Raw genomic sequence first — 21,981 nt, 5'->3', positions numbered from 1 at the left:
CTTTTGGTAATGCTTGGCCATGGCTGAAAACCTCTCATTTTTATGTCTTCCTATTTATTGTCATATCATTTATATAAGAGATCCTTTTTTAGCTAAGGAGATTTGAGCAATAGAAACATGGTATCATTGTGCCTTAGAGAACTCCAGTGGCTCAAGTAGCATCCAAGAATTAAACATTGAATGACTAAGATCTGAAATAATTGGTCGTTGAATTTCCTAGTCTATTTTTTTTTCACATTCTCCTATGCATTCCTTCCTTCCCTTTCCTTTCTCACTTTTTATTTTCACGTTTACAATTCTCCTAGGTTACAGTTCTCTGAGAGTATGTACTTTGGAGAAAAGATGCTACAAAAATTTCAAACAATTGTAATAAAAATCAAAGATGTCTCAACAAGGTCAAGTGGAGTAAGTAGCCCAGAAAGTTTAGAATGAGTGGGGAAACGGTCCATTTTGCTCACATTCTTTTGGTCACCCATCACTTCAGAGACAGGATTTTAATCAATGTGGAAAGACATCTTTCCTTGGACTTCAATTCGCTTCAAACTGTTCCAGGAGTACTTACTGCTCTGTGAATGTCAGCATTTACTGCAGGTGTCAGCTTCCTATGGCGTAGAAAGCTGCTCTGAACGTCTGCCAACGACTTTTGAGCTTTTGTGTCACCTCAGCCCTTGGTGATAATCAGACAAGCTCTGGGCTAGGCTGAGGTGTCACCAATGCTCAACAAAGATGCCCCAAACCAGCAGTCATCCTCAATAGGCAGACTGCTCTTTGCTCACCATCCTAACACTTTCTCATCATTCCTAACACTTCCTATTTATGTGTGAGTACTATGCTTGCTTATGTGTGTGTATAGTACTCACACAAGTGAAATATATATATAAAGACTGAGTGAAGAGACTTTCAGTAGCACAAAAGGTTTCTCATTCACTGTAATGAATACATAGATACAAGGGTCAGTCCTGTTTTTTCAATTACAGTTTACATTCAATATTATTCTGTGTTAGTTTCAGATGAACAGCATAGTGGTTAGACAATCATGTACTTTACAGAGTGGTCCCCCCACTGCCTCAAACACCCACCCAGCCCCATGCTTATTTATCACAATATATTCCCTATGCTGTAATCTACATCTCTGTGACTATTCTGTACCAATTTGTACTGCTTAATCCCTTCACCTTTTTCACTTAGCCCCTCAACCCTCCTACCCTCTGACAACTGTCAGTCTTGGTATAAATCCTATATAATAAAAAGCTAATATGCAAATCGACTGAACGGTGGAACAACCGGTTGCTATGATGCACGCTGACCACCAGGGGCCAATGATCAATGCAGGAGCTGCCCCCTGGTGGACAGAGAAGCCAGGTTCATGGCTGGTGAGCACAGCTGCGGTGGTGGGAGTCTCTCCCGCCTCCATGGCAGCGCTAAGGATGTCCGATTGATGGTTTAGGCCTGCTCCCTACTGGGAGCAGGCCTAAGCCATCAGTCAGATATCCCCCGAGGGCTCCCGGACTGAGAGAGGGTGCAGGCCAGGCTGAGGGACCCCCCTGAGTGGACGAATTTCGTGCACCGAACCTCTAGTCTCTTAATATCTATGTATAACAAAAAGGAGAGAATGGGAGCAAATGTACAGCATCCACATACCCCAGCATCCACATGCATACTTTCTTTGTAAAAACAACATTGTAGTAGACATTTCCTCATGTAGTGAGAACTGTACATATCAGAATTGCATTTTATAATATATAAAATACCAATTAGGTCACTCCCCAAATCTCTTAAAGGTTTGGAGAAAGGATATATGGAAATTCAGGAAATAGGTCTTCCAAGTCTTAAAGAAATAAAGTGCAAAGACTTTCTTTCCTATAAATATCTTCATAGATCTGGTGATTCTGTTCCAAGGAAGCATTGAATTGCAGATGAACTTGAGTTTCAGGAAATGTAGTCAGTATCCAAACAGATATCGAAAGATAAAATTCTTTACTCTTCAGAATCTGCTATATCTTTGCCATATCCAATTAGGTTAAGTCATTGCTCATTTGGTGGTTAAAGAAGTAAGAGTCCGAAAACTGGTGAGAAAGTGAGCTATCTTTCTGTTTCAAATATATCATGATTCATCTCTGAGATATTATCTTGGGAAGTCTGGCTCATAGAGACTCTCTGACATTGCTTTCAATGTCTTAACTATTTAGGGTAAGATTTGTTTTTGCTTTTGTATGTGTATGTGTTTTTATTGAATTTATTGGGGTAACATTGGTTAATAAAATTACATAGGTTTTAAACTATTTTTTATTGATTTGAGAGAGGGAGCTAAACATTGATGCAAGAGAGGAACATCGATTGGTTGCCTCCCATAAACGCCCAACCAGGGATTGAACCTGCAACCTGGGTGCATGCCCTAACCAGGAATTGAACCCACAACCTTTTAGTTTATAAGATGACACTCTAGCCAACTGAGCCACACTGGCCAGGGCTAAAATTATGTAGGTTTTAGGTGTATAATCCTATAGTATATCATCTATACATTGCATTGTGTATTTATCACCCCAAGTCAAGTCTCCTTCTACCACCTTTATTCCCCCTTTACTCTCTTCCACCTCCCTAGGGCAAGTTTAATTATAAAAGAAGGACATCCTATTTTTAGCTCTCAAAATGTTGACATCCAGATTATAGTGAATTATTTTTCACCATGGAAAGGACATAGAGAGTCTTTTTTTCCCTCCATGTTAGCATAATGTGAGGTTTTTTTTAAAAATATATTTTATTGATTTTTTACAGAGAGGAAGGGAGAGAGATAGAGAGCTAGAAACATCGATGAGAGAGAAACATCGACCAGCTGCCTCCTGCACACCCCCTACCGGGGATGTGCCCGCAACCAATGTACATGCCCTTGACCGGAATCGAACCTGGGACCCTTCAGTCCGCAGGCCGATGCTCTATCCACTGAGCCAAACCGGTTTCGGCATAATGTGAGTTTTAAGAAAGGATTTTAATCTGTGGAGACTGGGAAAGTGGACTGTGTTTGACTAATTTGCTGTGCCCAGCTGAGGTGCCTGTTTTCTTCCCTGGCTCCAACTTGCTATTCAGTTTCATCTAAATGTATAGCATAGTACATACCATTCCAAGGAACACTGTCAACTTGGTGGGTGATGCTAATTTGCTTGCAAGTATGATGCTAATTTGCTTACATGAACCTTTGGGAAAGGGAAAGAAAGGCCTGGGCATTGGGATGACACAATTTACATAAGAGGACCCGAAATCCAGCACTCTTTTTGTTCTTGACAGTTTCCTGAGTGCCTAGGCTCAGTCATCAATAAAAACCAACCAGCCATGGGGTTGCACTTAGCTCCAGTCTCACCATGTTCTAGCACTGTCCCTGTTGGCAATGAAAAGCATACTTGTTCATGGTCCTTCTCGAGCCTCTGGGACCCACACTGGCCAGTTCTGCCCAGCAGGATATTTCTACTCAGCCTCTCTTTGGACTGCACTATTTCCTAAAACCCAGCCCCTTAAACTAGATTTGGTTTTCAGGCTTATTTCTTTCTCTATTTGTCATCATGGGAAAAATTTTCAAATAAAACGTTATGAATTCAACAGCTGGCCAGCTTCTCTTGCCCTTGTTATGGATATCTATAGAAAGTGGGAGAGGAAGACTGAACAGGGAATAGTTGACACTTCTTCCTGAGACATGAAGTAGGTGAATGGAGGCAAGGTGACCTTCCTACATCATAGTAGCTCTATTTACTAAGTGCTTCCTCTCTGCTAGGCACCAAGGTATCCACCCAAGCTAAATGTTTTTCATAGATTTTTTTCACTTAATCCTCCTCTAAGCAATATTAAACCCTATTTGACAGATGGGGAAACTGAAGCTGAGTGAGTTTAAGTTGCATGTTCAAATTACAGAGCTAGTAAATAGCAGAGGCAAGTTTAGAAAAGAAACCTACTTTCCCCAAAGTGTGGGCTCTTCCCAAGAATCTATACTTTTCCCAACTGAAAGATGGCAGCTAAGCAGTTTACATTTAACTCCAAGCCCTGCTTCTCAACTGTGGGCTCTCTGTCCCTCCCCCAGGGAACATTTGGCCATATCATTGTCACAACTGGTGAGGGAGTTGCTACTGGCATCTAGTGAGTTGAGGCCCTGATGCTATTAAACATACTACAATGCCCAGGACAGCCCCCAATAATAAAGAATTATCTGGCCCTAACCGGTTTGGCTCAGTGGATAGAGGGTCGGCCTGCGGACTCAAGGGTCCCAGGTTCGATTCCGGTCAAGGGCGTGTACCTTGGTTGCGGGCACATCCCCAGTCGGGGCGGGGGGGGGGTGCAGGAGGCAGCTGATCGATGTTTCTCTCTCATCGATGTTTCTAACTGTCTCTCCTTCTCCCTTCCTCTCTGTAAAAAATCAATAAAATATATATTTTTTTTAAAAAGAATTATCTGATCCAGAATGTCAATAGTGATAAGGTTAAGAAACCTTGATTCAAAAGATGGTGGATTTTTAAAGCCAATTCACAAGAAGAAGGTTTTGTCTGTGCCTCACTCATATGTACTTTGTCCCATCACAGATGACAGCAGTCTTCTAAATCTAACTTCCTACCCTCTGGTTAGAAGACGGAAGAGAAGGTTCTTTGGGCTATGTTGTCTCGTCTCAAGCTAGACAATTCCTCCTGGAAACCCACCCCAGGAGAGACCTGAAAAAAAACCACAGACGCCGAGGACCTCCAGACAGCTGAACCACAGTTATTGGTTTCTGACTATGTTTTCTATGCTTCCTTATTACTTTTATCCGCCACTCTCTACCCTCTTAAATGATTTTACATTTGAAAGTAGCTGCTGTCAACGGGGAAAGAAAAAACACAGATTCAAAACGCAGGCTGTTTTTAAAAGGATTTTTAAAGTCAACATTGTGCATGTCTGCTCCAAACCATACCATGACAGATGCAAGAATTATGATTTTTAAATTATTTAAAGGTCTTTTAAAATGGATTATACAGAGAAAAATCATTTCATGTATACTAGTAAACCTATAACTTTTGCTGATCTCATGTTAACAATTTATCTTATGTGGAAGAAGTCTTTAAACATAGAAATCCATTTAAAACTGCAAAACTGTGTTAAAATCCAATCTATCAATATCATTAGAAACAATATAAGCAAACACACCACCCCACCTATTGCTTTCTCTGCTTTCATTTACATTTAGTCTTCCATTCCATCAGAATCTAAGAGCTTCAACAGAAAAATATCTTAATTTATAATGCAGCAAAGACCATCTATGAAAAGTGTTTAAATTTTGTAAATACACAATAATCCTAATACCTTCGTACAGTGCATATGGGCAACTAATTTCCTTTCAATCCAATGGTGTCTTTTTCAGCTTCTTGGAGAATGAAGTAATCCAGTTAGGAAATGGTGTAGTAACATATACAATTACCCTCAAATGTAAAATTTGAATATTATGACATTTTGTTCTAATTGAAATCTGAAGCATGAAGTCTGCGCATCAGCATAGTGTTAACTCTTTAGGGCATGCTGGAATTAGCTCAGATCGTAAAAATATTTAACATTTTACATTGTTAATAAAATCTTTTCAGTTCAGCTAAGCTTGTCTCATTTTAGATGACGATGCAGATATGACTTTTCCAATGTGTACTCGGTGTCTTACCTTATGCAGATTCTTGAAAGCAGGACACATAAAGCAATACTATACTTTAGAAAGGAGGAAGCCACGTGCTGTTTTTCTGCTCACAACTTTGTTGTGATCTTCCTCCACTAAACTTGTAACATGCTACACATTTTGTTGTATTCCCCACTGTTCTTTCTTTGGCCCATTTCCCAGACAGAATTTCCCATAGGTTGGCAGATCAGGCCTTTGGACTTTTCTTTTTTCCATAGTCTGAAAAATCCTGAAGTTAGACAAGAGGCACCAGTGTCTGGTATAATAAAAGGAGGATCAAGATGCCTATAAGTGGTGTATTCAAAGCGCATCTTTAATCCCAACCCTATAATTTCTTCCTACTTATGTACACAGGCATTTACATGCCCACCAATATCTTGACCTGAAAACTAAGTATATTAAAGCCTTTAGCTTTAGTGAAGATGAAGACAGGTACAGACAAATTACTGGAATAATTATTGTATTAGGCTGAATTATATGAAATAGCTGATATTTGACTGTTTTGACCTAAGAAACGGCAATTTCATATAGTTCAACATAATATCTAGTGTTGTGGAAATAATCTTTGGAATTGTCTTCTAGGTTTTTCAGGTTGAAAGGATTAAAGGGTTGGAAGAGATCTCAAAGGCTACACAGGTCGCTGTGTGGATCACACCAGCTGGCTGTTGGCCTTATTCGTAGAGTCAGAGTTGTGTTCCAATGAACTGGTAATGGATGCATGATTATAGGTATGCTTGGCTTCATATAAAGAAGTACCCTCAAAAATTACCCAAGAAAATCACAATTTTCTAAATCAAATACTTGTAAAACAAACAGTTGTGGGAATATGCTATTTAAAAGACACCTCAGGTGAGTACTCCCCTGCAAAGCAGGTAACCATTCCCAGATTTACCTGGTCTGCAAACTCTGGTTTTCATAAATGAGGTTTGATTTAAGCTTAATGTCCTTTCCTGAATGTGGTTCATTTTTATCCCCTGGAGTTAATTGACTTCAGGTCCATTGTTTTAGAGATTATGAAGTAGCCTAATTTGGCACATTCTCACTTAGTCTCTGTCCTCTCCCATCTTTCTACTATATTAAACCCTTAGCTTCATTCTAGTTCCTACTAATCCATGCGCAGTTATTAACTGATAACTCTAACCTTGGTGTTCAGCACGTTCTTCTAAATGCCTGGCCTAAGTCACTTCTGCTTGGTTAATTTGTGCTCACTCTAGCCTTAGTCTCTTAGTCTCAGCGTAAAAGTAACACTTACCTTCTGTGCAATTGTGCTTTGTACAACTGAAGACTGTTAATAAATTCAGGTCTCACCTCCATGATTGGGAGGACCATAGTAGCATTTCATGGAGATGGGAATTTGTCTAATTCCCTAGCTAGGCTTTTCATACCTAAGGTAAATAAATGCAACCACTTTATCTTCTATTCATAGTGCCTGTTTCCCAGCCTTTGATCAGTTTTGTAGTTCCCTTAGACACACTCCAAGATTTATAGATCTTTTTTCAGTGGCAGGTCCTAAAATTAAATTTAGTCCTCAAAGTCCTGATAACCTACACTGGCTCATAGTTGCAACAGGTAATTCACAGTCTCCCATTAGATATGCCAATGTGTCTCTTTAGGAGCCTGACCCCTGTCCTCTCCCCACCAAGGGACTTTCTCAGGTGTAGTTCCATGAGATAGAGTTCTAATGTCTCAGCTTCCTGCTGGCATCTGCTTCCAGATTAGCAATAACACTGAGCTGATCTCTAGGGATAAGGAGAGAACATTGAATCCATTTTGTTGCATGTACCCACATGCTTGAAAAAGAAAAGGATGTGAGCTGCTTCTGGCACACAATCTTCCACTTTACTTCCACATATTTTTAATGCCCCATGCTGCCTTCTTCTTCTTTTTATTTATTTTTTTTATGATTATGAGGCAATACATGTCCTTTGCAGGAAATCTGAAAAATACCACTAAGTATAAAGAAAATAAAAATCACCCGGATCCCACCACGATCACATTGTTTAAATCCACATTTCTCGGCATTGCATCAGTCAGTGGTGGGGCTCAAAGACACTTTTGGATAAGGTTTGTAAAGAAATGCCCGGAAGGCCAAGGTGTCACTTTAAAATATGGGTCCACTAATGTTTTGCGCACATCGAGGACAGATTCACGGCACTCTTCTGGGTGTGCCATTGTTCTGGAGTACAAAGAAGACTTTAGAAGCCCTGCTGCCTCCTCTAGTGAAAGCTCGTGGGGAGATTCTAAAATCCTGCCAGATCCTTTGGCTCCTTGGTGCTCCATGTAACATTTGATACTTACTGTTTGGCAATACTGCCACCTTCTGAAAGCTGAGCTTTCGAGTGAGAGGGGGAAACCAAGTATAAAAGCATCTAATTTATCTTAGACAGCAAACAAATGGGCCATATTAACAATGATCCTATATGAATTTCAGACTCTGGACGTATCAGAGTTGAAAGGATCAGGGATATCATCCAGATTAATTTCCCACCCCACACACATCCCTAAGCAATGTCTATCATTTCTTTGTATTCTAGAATGTCACCAAATGCAAAATGCTCAAGTTTCAGTTAACTATAGATAGCATGAAAAAGAGTAGTGATGGTATTGGCTCAAAATAAATCATTAGCATTAAATATAAAGTCCAGAAATAAACCCAAGAACATAGAAGAATGGAGTACATTATAAAAATGACATTTCAAATCCATGAGGAAAGATTGGATTATTAAGTAAATTATATTGGTATTAGAGGCCTGATGCATGGATTCATGCACCAGTGGGGTACCTCAGCCTGGCCTGCAGGGATCGGCTGAAACCGGCTCTCCGACATCCCCCAAGGGGTCCCGGATTGTGAGAGGGCAGTTCTCGGGTAATGCACCCCAGAATCGGGCTCCCTCCTCTGTGGTTCCGGGTGTGTCACCCGAGAACCGCAGCTGCCAAGTCACCGCAGCTCAGCAGTTCCTGCGTTGAGTGACTGCCCCCTGGTGGTCAGTGAGTGTCATAGATACAGGTTGGATGATTGACCGGTCGGACGGTCGCTTAGGCTTTTATATAGATAGATAGATAACTGGCTAGCCATTTTGGGGGAATTATTATATCTATGCCTCATAACTTTTATCAAAATCAATTATGACTGCAGTAAAGATTAAAATGCTAAAGCAAATAAATAAACATATAAAAGGACTAGCAGGCAATACTGATGAACATTTAAATAATTTTCATGTGGAAAACAGCCTTTCTAAGCATGACACAAAAGGAAGAAACCACAAAGGAAAAGATGGATGGATTTGACCAATTGAAAATCCAAAACTCCTATACAATGAAAAATAAATCAGATAAGGAGAAAATAAAAGTTTAAATATGTGCAACAAAAAGTATAGACCTGTAATATATATCAGGAGTTTAAATTCCACTACTTTGATAAGTTTCCATGGTTTACAATCCCCTATCCATCCAAATGTTGCCATTTCATTATTTTCTTTTCTACTGCACTTTTTCATTATTGCTTATTTAATTGTCTATATCTACTAAACTGGAAGTTCAAGAGGGCAGCAACCATGTCTATTTTGCTTACTGCTATATCTTCTACACCTAACACAGTGCTAGACACAAAGCAAATACTAAAAACATTTATTGGATGAGTGAATAATGAATTCATGAATAAATGACATTTTATGACTCAAAAAAATATCAAACTTTCCAGTAGAAAATTGAGCCAAGATACAAACTGGCAATGTACCATAAATTTAAATAATGCACTAATGATAATTATGAAACTATTTGAATATACTGGTAATCAAAAATGTAAATTATTGTAATATATTCCTTTTTGTGTATCAGAAAGGTATAAATAATTAAAATGCCCAGGGACTGAAGGAAGTGTGGAAATGAATATTCTCTTACAGAGTCAACATGAGTGTAAATTGAGTCAATCTTTCTGGAAAATATTTTGGCAATGTATTTTACATGTATGCCAGGTAATTCCACTTCAGGGAGATTCTCCCCGAAAAGGTCAGAAAAAAATGAACTAAGTTGCATTCATTCATCATTCAAAAAATATATGCAAGAAAGGATGCTGATAGTAGCAATATTTGGAGAAATAGAAAAATGTAAATACGTCTACAGTAAAGGGCTGGTTAAATATGGTATATCCTTTCAATGGAATACTGTGCACCAATTAAGAATAAGCATCATATGTATATGCAGGGAAATAAAGAAGCTATATTGTTAAATGAAAAAAGAAAGTTACAGAAAAAATCCATTTTTAAAAATATACATATACATGTGTGCATTAAAGAGTCTGAAAGGCTATTTGCTAAAATGTTAACAGCAATTATCTCTGAGAGGTGAGATTTGGAGCAATTATATTTTCTTTTTGCATATCTGTAATTTCTGAATTTTCCACAATAAGCATGTAGTATCTGTATAATTTTTCAGGGAATAAATAGCAATGTTCACAATATATATTAAATATAAAACACATGTTATAAAACAGTATGGATAGTATGATACAATATTTGTAAAAAAGAAAATTATATATAAATCTATCTATGTATGTATATATATGCATAAGAAAGCTAGAAGGACATACATTAAATGTTAATAGTAGTTATTTATGGGTAGTGGGATTATGGGTGATTATTTTTTCTTTTTGCTTTTCTGTGTTTTCTAATTTTTCTACAATGAATATGTATTACTTGTGTAATAAAAACTATTAATAAAAGTTTTAAAAAAAGAATTAAAAAGTGGAATAGACATTGTTACTCATCACTTGCCTTCATCCTCCCCATATCCAGAGAAGCAGAGAAAAAGGGAGAGAGGAGAGGAGAAGAGAAGAGAGGAAAGGTGGGGGGTGGGGGGAAACTAGGCAGTAAGGAGAGAAGGAAGAACGGAAAAAGGGTAAGAGAAAGAAGTCAAAGTCAAGTCAGTGGAGGAAGGATTAAAACAGGCTTTGGAAACTATTTTACTCACAATAGCACTGTATCTAAATTTAGTTCCATTTTTCGGAAAGCTACAACAACAGCAAAATACATTGAGTTAAATAATTTTATTTTCTAATAAAAGAAAATTATACACATGTGGAGAGACATCTAGGAATTAAGCTCTGACAGGAATGTCTCCCAAGAAGTTTCTCCAAAGGCAAGCTTTGCAGTCCAGCTAGTTGTCATGATCTGTGCAGTGCAGCCTAGAGTCACACGGACTTTTGTCTGCATCTCGGCTATTCTGCAACTAAGTATACGACTATGGCTAGCAGTTCCAATATCCATTCTCTCCTTTTTTCCTGTAGTAACAGAGACCCCAAATTTCAGCGAGACACTGGCCACCTAAAGTAAAGACTCCATTTCCCAGGCTCCCTGTGGCTACACTGTATATCTGAATTTTGGACTACAGGATATGAGTGGAGTTGTGTGATTTCTGGTAACATTCCTAAAATAAGGGTCATGCATTTCTATGCTCTTCCTCTTTTCCCACTGGGCTGCAATGAAAGCATAAAGGTGGAGCTGAAACAAACTGTCTTGGAGTCAGAAATGGACACTACATGAAGTTAACAAGTGCCTTAGCAGACCCGAATCCCCTTTCTTCTTCCTGTTATCTGCTAAATGATGAATCCATTTATAATTTATATCTCATTTAAGGCATTAATAAGGTGAATCTTTGTACAGTAGAACCTGCTCACTAAACTAATTAACATCTGTGAGCCTCGGTTGCCTCAGAGTAAAATGAAGATAATATGAATATCACAAAAGGTTCAACCCAATAATTGTCCAGTTCTTGGCTTAGCACCAAAGCTCATTTATGAGAACAATCCAACAAATGAATCATTGCATGAGACTGTGCACAGAACAGTGGACAAAGGGAAATCTTTTAAATAAAGTGTTTTTAAATCAAATGGTCAATTGGTTTGCATATGAAAAAACAAATTAAACTTCTATTTTGCCTCATTCCAAGTTGATTATTGACCTTAAGGTAAATGGTAATAAAACAATAAAGCTTCCAGAAGATATAGTAGAATATCTTCATAACTGTAGAGCTGTGAAATTGTTTCTAACAGGACTCAAACCTCTTTGGAAAACTGTTTAACACTATTTACTATTGTAGAATACATGTGTCCCCTGTGATCCAATAGTTTCACTCCTCGATAGAGACCCAACAGAATTGTGTGTGTGTGTATATACTCAAAGACAGGTAAAAGAATATTCGTATTGGCATTATTTTTAATAGCCAAAGCCATAAACTATTCAAAGATCTTTCAACAGAAGAATGGCAAAGTAAATTGTGTTATATTGATGTAATTGAATACTATAGGGCAGTAAAGAGAAATGAACTGCATTACAGCCATATACAACCACATAAAATAATGAAACCATAATAATGTTGAATGCAAGAAAGCGAGATGTGAAAGAATATACACACTGCCATTAGCAGCCAACATTCACAGCCACCGAGAGATGGATGTCCTGGCTCAGTGAAACAGACACCATGGCACCTAGAACAGCTCACCCCAGGACTGCGCAGATCCACTAGCTTCTCACATGGATTTGCTCCATCCAGATAAAGCTTCTGGATTCTGCCTGAGCCCACAGCTGCCGTGAGCCCCAGGCCTCACAGCTGCTTTGTCCAGATGGACATCCGGATGGACGTCCGGAAGACATCCACCCTAATTAGCATATTACCCTTTTATTAGTATAGATTTGAAGAGGTCAAAAATGGATGAGCAGGAGGCTGGCATCTGCTTCCCCAAAGGAAAGTGGCATTCTCTTATCCAGTTTCCAGACCTGAAACAGTGATCTAAACCCTAACCTGTCTACCAAAGAAGAGTCTGCATGGACATTAAGATGGTCCCTGCAAGATTACAAAGTGTATACAGTAGTGATTTCACAAAGGGCCCTATTACCATTTATCCAGGTAATCAAACAATGGGCAAAGGAGAATATTGAGATCCGTCAAGGGATTCAGATAAAGGATCTGAGCTGACACTGATACTCAGGGACCCAACATCTATTAGGGGAAGAACAAATGGTGCTAAAGTCATAGATGGAATCCTAACCCAGATCTGCCTCATAGTGGGGCCAGCTGTGTCCATGGACCCACAGCAGCTGTGAGGCCCGGGGCTCACGGCAGCTGTGGGCTCAGGCAACTGTGAGCCCCGGCAGCTGTGAGGCCTGGGGCTCAGGCCTCACAGCCGCCATGACCAGCAGTGGCAGCAGCTACAGGGTGATGGTGGTGCCTTCCCCTGATCAGCCCAGTTGCCTCCCACAGAAGGCGGCCAGACTGTCAGTAGGACATCCCCTGAGGGTTCCTGGACTGTGAGAGGGGCAGGCCAGGCTGAGGGATACCACCCTAGTGCACGAATTTTCATGCACCGGGCCTCTAGTTCTATATATATATAAAGTAATACCCTACCCACATGTCTTACCCTTAGGAATACCATGATCGTCATTATTAGCCATCTCCAAAGATACATACTGGTCATCCTCTCCTGCTACCATTATGATCTTCCTGCCTATTATAGGAATTATGCCCACCATGCCACAAAATTCTAATGATAGAGCCTATGCTTGTGCCCCATATATTTACCTTAGGATGAAGCCCATTAGTCAACAACTACTACTCCCAATCACCTTTAACTACTAATTCTTAATCATAAACAGACACACAAGGCTCATAGAACAGTCTACAACTTGAAACAGAAAGGCTATCATCAAACAAATGATCCCAAAACACTAAAAACCTCCGAGATAGTTCTAAATATACTCAAATAAATTTAAAAATTTCTTTGAAATACCCAAATTGAAGTGTTGAGGAGGCAGTTGAGTATGAGCCTGGCTCTTGGGAAAGAGATGAGAGTTCAAGATACATATGTGTGAACCCACAACATATGGGTCTGGATGAGATTACCTTGAGAAACAGCGTGGTTGAAGATTAGGAACAGAGACTGAGCTGGGAAAAGAGGAGGAGCTGGCAAAGAAGTCTGAGAAAGAGCACCAATAAGGAAGAAGGAAGATGATAGTAATGGGTGCTCAAGGAACCATGTAAGACTGAAAGCTCTCTCACCTAGTCAAGAAAAATCAGTTGTGCTAAATATTGCTGAAAAGTAGAATAAGACAAAGCTGGTAATTATTAGGCTTGCCAACTTGTAGGATGTTGATAATTTCAATGTTGAATGATAGAGACAGGAGGAGGCTAATGAAAAATTGAAGGTTATAGAATGGAGACAGCCTATTGCGTTTTGCTATAAGGTGGCAGCTAGAAGGGAAGGTGGAGTTAAGGAAGGGCTGTTCCTAAGACAGAAGATATTAAAGCATGTTTGTATGCTGATGGGAATTATCTAGCAGAGAGAGAAAAAAATAATCATGCAGGAAAATCCTACCTAATAAAGAGGGAATATGCTAATTGACCATCACTCCATCACAAAGATGGCTGCACCCACAGCTGAGGCTAAGTTTCCATAAGGAGCCTTAACAAGCAATCAGCAGGGACCTGAGGCTACTCTCTCCCCCGCTCCCGTGGGGCTTGACAGGGGCACTCAGGCCGTGTCACCCACCCGGCAGGGCTTGACAGGGGACCTCAGGCCGCGCCCCCCACCCGGCAGGGCTTGACAGGGGACCTCAAGGTGTGCTTCCCGTCCTGGTGCTGGGCTAGGGGACCTCAAGCTGCTCCCCCTGCCCAGCGCCAGGCCGGGGGACCTCAGGCCGTGCCCCCCACCTGGCGGGGCTTGACAGGGGACCTCAGGCCATGCCCCCACCCAGTGGGGCTTGACAGGGGATCTCAGGCTGTGTCCTCTACCTGGTGGGGCTTGACGGAGGACCTCAAGGCACGCCCCCCACCCCGGTCTAGGCTGGGGGACCTCAGGCCATGCCCCCTGTCCTAGCACCGTGCCAGGGGACCTGAGGCTATGCCCCCTGCCCAGCAGGGCTTGACAAGGGTGGGACTGGCCGGTTCTGGATCTAGCCCAATGGGGGAGGGGGCGGCCGGGTCTGGGTCTCACATGATTTTGAGGTACATGCAGGGACTTAATTCTGGGTCCCATGGTGAGCCCCAGACTCTGACAGGAGGAAGGTTTTCATATACATTTTACTAATTTCCTTTATCTCTGACACTTCTATTATAGAGAAAGAGCAAATAGCAATATTAAATTGTTTCCTCTAATTAATTCCCTTTTAATGTGCATGAATTTCGTGCACCAGGTCACTAGTGGGGAGATAAGTAGAGTAACAAGGTTTTGAGGAGATGAAAGGGAGTAAGATCCACTCTGTAAGCAGAGGAGTTGTTGCCTTATAGGAGCTCAGGCATTCTAAATTATTGGTTCTAAATCATAGCCATGTATTATAAATCCTTTGAGAATTAAAAAAAAAAAAAAGTCCCACACCAGATTAAAAAATATTCCCTAGGAGTAGGGTTTGGACACCAGGATTTAAAAGAATTCTAGGTATAGCCCCCACTAATAACCACTGATGCACTGTGGGACAGGAACACAGAGCTTGCATACAAATGCAGGTAGTCTAATCGACTTGGTAGCTGGAAGATAAGGCAGTTTTCCTCTGATTGCATCTGTTTTCTCAGTGAAATATGAAACAAAGCCTGAGCTGAAAGGGTCTTGTTGGTTTAAAGAGAGAGGGCGTTAGGTATGAAATAATTTTAGGAAGTAGGAAAGCAACGACTCGCGCAATATAATAGGATTGCAAGGATTTTCGGAGAGCCTACTTGAGATATGTGGTGATAAACGTAATGTGAGACTAAATGAGCACAGCTGTGTTTCTTCTCCAGCTCCATCCATCCGGGTAAGCAAGGAGTAGGTGGGGATGTTCTTTTGTGACATTTGAAACAGTTGCTACTACTTGACTCCTGCATAAAGTTGCAAGGTGGAGGCAAGTCATCTTTGGAAATTTTCTACCTCCTTCCTGCTTCCTGTAAGGAAGATCCCTCCGGATGACCTAACCCCTACCATTACCACACCAGAATGTTGTAAAAGAGGAGCCAGGAAACCAGAATGGAATTCTAATTGGTGGAAAGGTTGAAGGAGAGGAAAGTAGATTTTAACAGTATCTTACTGAGCCACAATTCACAGGACGTAAAAATGTACGAACCTTATGTGTACTGCTTGACAACTTTGCCTACTTATATGCACCAGTATTGGATCACCACTAGATCAAGATAAAAAAACAACAACCAAAAACATAAAGACAAACAAACAAACAAAAAAACATTTCCATCACACCTCCCCCTCAAAGTTCCCCTCCAGCCAGAGCTCACATTCGCAGATCAGAGGCTCTAAGGCTGAGTCTCTGATTTCCACTGTCAACCCAGACAGAGCCCAGGGTCAGAAACAAATAGCTCTGCCACCAGTTTCATTATTCATTCTTTCTTTCTTTCACATATAGATACATAGACGATACATACGTGTAGATCCTGATGGCTGTTGTCTCTCCCTTGTGCCAGAGATTGACTTTCTCCTCTTCAGGGCGCCTCCCAGACCCAAAATCTACTACTCTCCTGTTACTAAATCCCTGAGTTGAGCTCGGGGGCAGCAGACAGGAAGCCATCTGCAAGGACTGGCTTCTAATGTTCCTTCCAGTTTTAACAGCTAATCATTCCAGGAGACCAGCCTCATCCCTTTGCATAGCTCTGTGGCAGGTGTTAGTCATTGTTGACTCAATTCCTTATGATTGATCTAGTAGCTAAGAAGCCTTCAGGCTCTACATTGGTGATCATGATCACTGTTGCTGATAACGTTTAAAACATAGCTACATTGCTTTTGGAAAACTGCACATGAGCGTAGTTCCAAATGTGTCCCAAAGAGGGCAGTAAAATAATACTTTGTGTTCTGCTGTATCTTCAAATATTTTTAACTGGTGAATTATAAAGCATGCTGAGGGGAAAACATCATGAGAAACTGCGGGAAAATAGAATTTTTGTTTTCTATTACTCTATTATTGCTGCAGGAATATAACTGCAAAGAAATAATATTGTAAATAATGCAAAACACCATTGCATACATAATTTTATTTACTAGTAATCCTCACAACAAACCTTTATGATGGTTATTTCCATTTATATCATGTATCATGACTAATTCAGGTCATTCAGCTAGTAAAGCAGCAGAACCAGTTTTCCAAAGACCAGAGAACTCTTTCCTATACACCTCTGCTTATTTCTACAGGTCCATAAATTACTTCAAATATCAACGGTTATCATTTTTTTTAACTTAAAAAATTTTTAATTATAGTTTACATTCAATATTATCTTGTATTTAATATCAGGTGTACAGTATAGTGGTTAGATAATCACATACTTTACAAAGTGGTCCCCTTGATATTTCCAGTATGCACCTGGCACCATACAGAGTTATTGCAATATTATTGACTATACTAGAGGCCCAGTGCACAAATTCATGCACCAGTCGGGTCCCTCAGCCTGGCCTGCAGGATCGGGTCAAAACTGGCTCTCTGACATGCCCTGAGGGGTTCTGAATTGCGAGAGGGCGCAGACCAGGCCAAGGGACCCCATTGGTGCATGATCGGGGCTGGTGAGGGATGCAGGAGGTTGGCCAGCTGGGGAGGGACCATGGGAGGGCTCCAGGGCATGTCCAGCCCGTCTCGCTCAGTCCTGATTGGCTGGACCCTAGCAGCAAGCTAACCTACCAGTCGGAGTGTCTGTCCTCTGGTGGTCAGTGAACATCATAGCGAGCATATCATTAACATATTATGCTTTGATTGGTTGGATGGCCAGGCGACCAGACACTTAGCTATTAAGCTTTTATTATATAGGACTAGCGTTCCCGTTGCAGGAAAAATCCTGCAATAGGGTTTCCTGCTGCACTCTACCCCACCCTGCCTGCTCTCCTCCCTTGTCCCCCGCCCCGCGATCTCCGCCAGCCCCCCTGCTTTTCTAACTTCTCCGCCAGCCCGCTCTCCTTCCTTCTCCCCCGGCCCCGCCTCCGCTCCTCCCTTCTCCCCTGGCCCCGCCTCCACTCCTCCCTTCTCCCCTGGCCCCGCCCCTTATTCCCCGGCCCCGCCTGCTCAACTTCCTTGTCCCCCGGCCCCGCCTCCGCTCCTCCCTTCTCCTCCCCCCGGCTTGCTTGCTTCTCTGCAGCTTTGCTCCCTTCTGCAGCTCTTGGCTTCTTTCTACGCTGTCGCGATATGCAAATTAGCCGCCATTTTTGTTTGGATAATTTGCATATTTGTCCTGATTGGTTGGTGGGCGTGGCTTGGCTGGTGGGCGTGGCTTGAGCGTAGCGAAGGTGCGGTCAATTTGCATATTTGTCTATTATTAGATTAGATTCCCTATGCTGTACTTTACCTTCCCATAACTATTTTGTAATTATGAATCTGTACTTCTTAATCTATTCACCTTTTTCACTCACTGCCCCAACTTCCCTCCCCTCTGCCAATCATCAGTCTATTCTCTGTATCTATGAATCTGTTTCTGTTTTGTTTGTTCCTTTATACTATTCTTTAAATTCCACATAAAAGTATAATCCTATGGTATAATTCTCTGACTGACTTATTTCGTTTAGCGTAATACCCTTTAGGTCAGTGGTCGGCAAACTGCGGCTTGCGAGCCACATGCGGCTCTTTGGACCCTTGAATGCTTTAACGCCACTTCTTCAAAATAGACTTACCCAGCCCGAAAACTGACTTCTGCGCATGGGCCACGAAGTTTCAATTGCACTGTACGTGAGCGCCCACACTTGGTATTTTGTGGAAGAGCCACACTCAAGGGGTTTGCGAGCCGAGGTTTGCCGACCACTGCTTTAGGTCCATCCCTGCTGTCACAAAGGTGAGATTTCATTGTATTTATGAAAAATTTATTATTCAAATCTGTATCTTTCTTCTTGTTCTTTTTCTTTTTCCTCCTCTTCTTCTTCTTCTTCTTCTTCCTCTTCTTCTTCTTCAAGAAGACCCTGTTTTTCATTTCTTGTAATACTCGTTTGGTGGTGATGAACTCTTAACTTTTCTTGTCTGGGAAGCTCTTTATATGTCTTTCAATTCTAAATGATAGCTTGGCTGGGTAAAGTAATCTTGGTTGTAGGTCCTTGCTTTTCATCACTCTGAATATTTTGTGCCAATCCCTTTCTGGCCTGGGAAGTTTCTGTTGAGAAATCAGTTGACAGTCTTATGGGAGATCTCTTGTAGATAACTAACTGCTTTTCACCTGCTGCTTTTAAGATTCTCCCTTTGTCTTTAATCTTGGCATTTTAATTATGGTGTGTCTTGGTGTGAGCCTCTTTGGATTCATCTTGTTTGGGACTGTCTGCACCTCCTGGACTTGTATGTTTATTTCCTTCATCAGGTTAGGGAAGTTTTCCATCATTATTTTTCAAATAGGTTTCAATTTTTTGCTCTTTCTCTTCTCCTTCTAGCACCCCCATGATGTGAATGCTGATACTCTTAAAGTTGTCCCAGAAGCTCCTTACACTATCCTCAATTTTTTAAATTCTTTTTTCTTTTTTTCTGTTCTGATAGGGTGTTTTCCAAATCACCAATTCAATCCCCTGCTTCATTTAATCTGTTGTTGATTCCTTTAGTGTATTCCTTATTTCAGTTATTGCATTCTTCATTTCTGACTGGTTCTTTTTGTGGTTTCTATGTTGTTGTTGTTTTATGCTGTTGAAGTTCTCATTGAGTTCCTTAAGCATCCTTATAACCATTGTTTTGAATTCTGTATCTGGTAGTTTGCTTGCCTCCATTTCATTTTTGGAGATTTCTCCTGTTCTTTCATTTGGGACCTGTTTCTTTGTCTCATTTTGGTTGCTTCCTTGTATTTGTTTCTGTGTATGAGGTAGAGCTGCTACATCTCCTGGATATGGTAGAGTGGCCTTATGTAGTGTCCTATAGGTCCCAGTGGCACAGCCTCCCCAGTGTCCTATGCTGAGTGCAACCCTGTGTGGGCTGTGTACACTGTCCTGTTGTAGTTGAGCCTTGGTAGCATATCACTTGGAGGGATTGACCCCCTGGCTAATTGGCTGCAAGGAGTAGCTGTAACTACAGAGGAGGAGCTGATGTGTAGGGGCTGACCCCACAGAGCAGGACTTGCTTTAGTGTGGCTTTGGTGCTCACTGAGTTCTCCCCTTGAATGTGTGGCTTGTGGATGTGGTAGGGTGGTAATCTGGCATGGTCTACAGCTGTCCACTAGGTGCATTAACTCTGGGGCCTCCTAGGAGGTGAAAGGTCAGCTATTGCTTGTGCCCTACCTGGGGCCAGCTGGCAAGAACTATAGAGCAATCTGCAGATAACTGCTGGGCTTGGAGGTGCCCAGGAGAGGCCATACTGCTAAACCAAGGCCAGCTACTGCTAGTGCCAGGCCTGGGTCCAATTAGTCAGTGGTACAAGGTAAGAAGAAGCCAGATTCTGCTTCTTTTCCGAAGCCTGAAGAAGAGAGGCCATTTGTACAGAAAAGCCATTGGAAATGTCTTGGGTTGGGCCCACAAGTTGGGTGGGGTGGGGTCTCAGGGAATCACCAGGGTAGGGCCAACAGTGTTAGTGAAGTTGATAGAGATTCAGATATAGCACCCGCCTGGGGGTCTGTGAGGGAGGGCTCAGAAAGGGAACAATGGCCTCTGCCAAAACTTCTGTCTGGGAGAAAACTGTCCACCCAGCCTTCACCCTGAAGCCAGACAAATCAGTTCCCTAATGTCTCTGGTTCCTTTTGAGCTGCTGCCCTAGTGGCTGGAGCTCAAAGCAAGAAAATCTGAGTAAGTTCCTGTGTGGGCCCTTTAAGAGGAACACCTGGGACTCCAGCAGCCCTCCATCTCACTCATCCACAATCCATGCTGGTTTTCATAGTCAGACGTTATGGGGACTTCTCTTTCTGGCACTGGAACTATGGGCTTAGGATACTGGTGTGGGGCTAAGACCCCCTAGCTCCTCAGGGGGGTTCTCTATAGCCAAGATATCCCTCCCAATTTTTATCCACCATACGTGGGTGTGGAACCAGGCCATTCCTGTCTTCGTTCCTCCTCCCAGTCTCAATATGGCTTCTTCTTTATGTCCTTAGTTATAGCACTTGTGTTCAGCTAGATTTCAAGCAGTTATGAATAATGGTGGTTCTGTAATTTAGTTGTAATTTTGATGTGGTTGTAGGAGGTCCCCAATATTGCATTTACCTACTCCACCATCTTAACTGGGACATCCAGGGGATATTATTATCCAGCAGAAATTTGGGATTAAAATCATAAAATTTGGAGCTGAGGTTGTCTCAGTAAGATGAACAATTCATCCTGGTTTGCTTGGGACTTTACCAGTTTTAGCACTGAAAGTTCCACATCCTGGGAACCCCCTGAGTCCCAAGCAAAACAGAACAGTTGGTAATGAGTGTCCTGAATCACCTTGTCCATTGGTTACCTAATGGCAGTTCAATGGCTCTGTGGAAGTTCTGTCAAGTGGTGCCCAGCACATTGCCTTACCCTTAATACTTCAGCAAATATCTATGGAGTTATAATTCAGTGTTATGTTTTGTTTGGGGAAAAATCTTTTCTGCTACTTCCCAGATAGGACATAATCTTTGGAGTTACTCTTGTTGATTCGAGACTTATTGGCTCAACCCATTTGGCATCATTATCCACTCTGGTCTCAGCTTGGTTCAAATTTCCTTGAAGTTTTAATATGCTATTCAGAGGCAGCTTTTTGTGAGAGGGCAGCAAAATACCAGAGCTGAAAGATATTGTGACTATAAGAGGTCATTTCTTTACTTGCCTCTAGACCAGTGGTTCTCAACTGTATTAAAGGGTCGCGGCATTAGAAAGGTTGAGAACCACTGCTCTAGACCAACACATCATAAAGCAAAACCAAGTTATTTCCCCCATTTCAGATATTTAAGCACTTGGTCAGTGTTGAATGTGTGATACACAAATGGTCAGCCTTTCATTATCCTTTAAATTATGGATATGTGAAAATTAACATGCCCCTGAGAACATAAACAAAGTCAGATCTCTCAGAAGTTCAAGTTGTCTTTCTTCTCCTCAGTAAATTAAGTTCTCAGGCAGGGAGCCATTATGTGATAGCCCCAAAGAAGGGAGGAACAGAATGACAAAGCCCCCCTCCAAGGAAGAAAGTTATGATGGAAGGCAAGAGGTGGCAGTTGGGACCCTTTCAGGCTCTAGGAGATTATGGAGAAGAGAAGAGGACAGAAGTAGAGACAAAGCAAGATTTGTGATGCTTGCTGTCTAATTTCTGATTTCTGGGCTGGTATCCCAGAAGAAGATAGGCTGAGAAGAAAGATGCAAACTTCGCGGAGGTATCTGGGATCCTTGCATCACACAATGTCCGAGGGCACAACTACCGGAGCAGCCCTTCAACAACTGGAGGCAG

The 21,981-nt window shown here is 41.5% G+C and overlaps 1 protein-coding gene across 1 annotated transcript in view; it reads left to right on the top strand.

Moving 5' to 3' along the window:
• Window positions 1–10,302, top strand: part of RGS7BP (regulator of G protein signaling 7 binding protein) — a 99,829-nt gene extending 89,527 nt beyond the window's left edge. The window contains exon 7 of the mRNA XM_079792238.1: window positions 4,563–10,302. Coding sequence (XP_079648364.1) covers window positions 4,563–4,654 — 92 coding nt within the window. The 3' untranslated portion in view covers window positions 4,655–10,302. The remainder of the gene's footprint in view (window positions 1–4,562) is intronic.
• The last annotated feature ends 11,679 nt before the right edge of the window (window positions 10,303–21,981 follow it).

Source organism: Cnephaeus nilssonii (genome assembly GCF_951640355.1).
Source record: "Cnephaeus nilssonii genome assembly, chromosome: 2".
NCBI lineage: Eukaryota > Metazoa > Chordata > Mammalia > Chiroptera > Vespertilionidae > Cnephaeus > Cnephaeus nilssonii.
The sequence above is the reverse complement of the archived record's forward strand: the minus strand, read 5'-3'. Positions and strand labels throughout refer to the sequence as shown.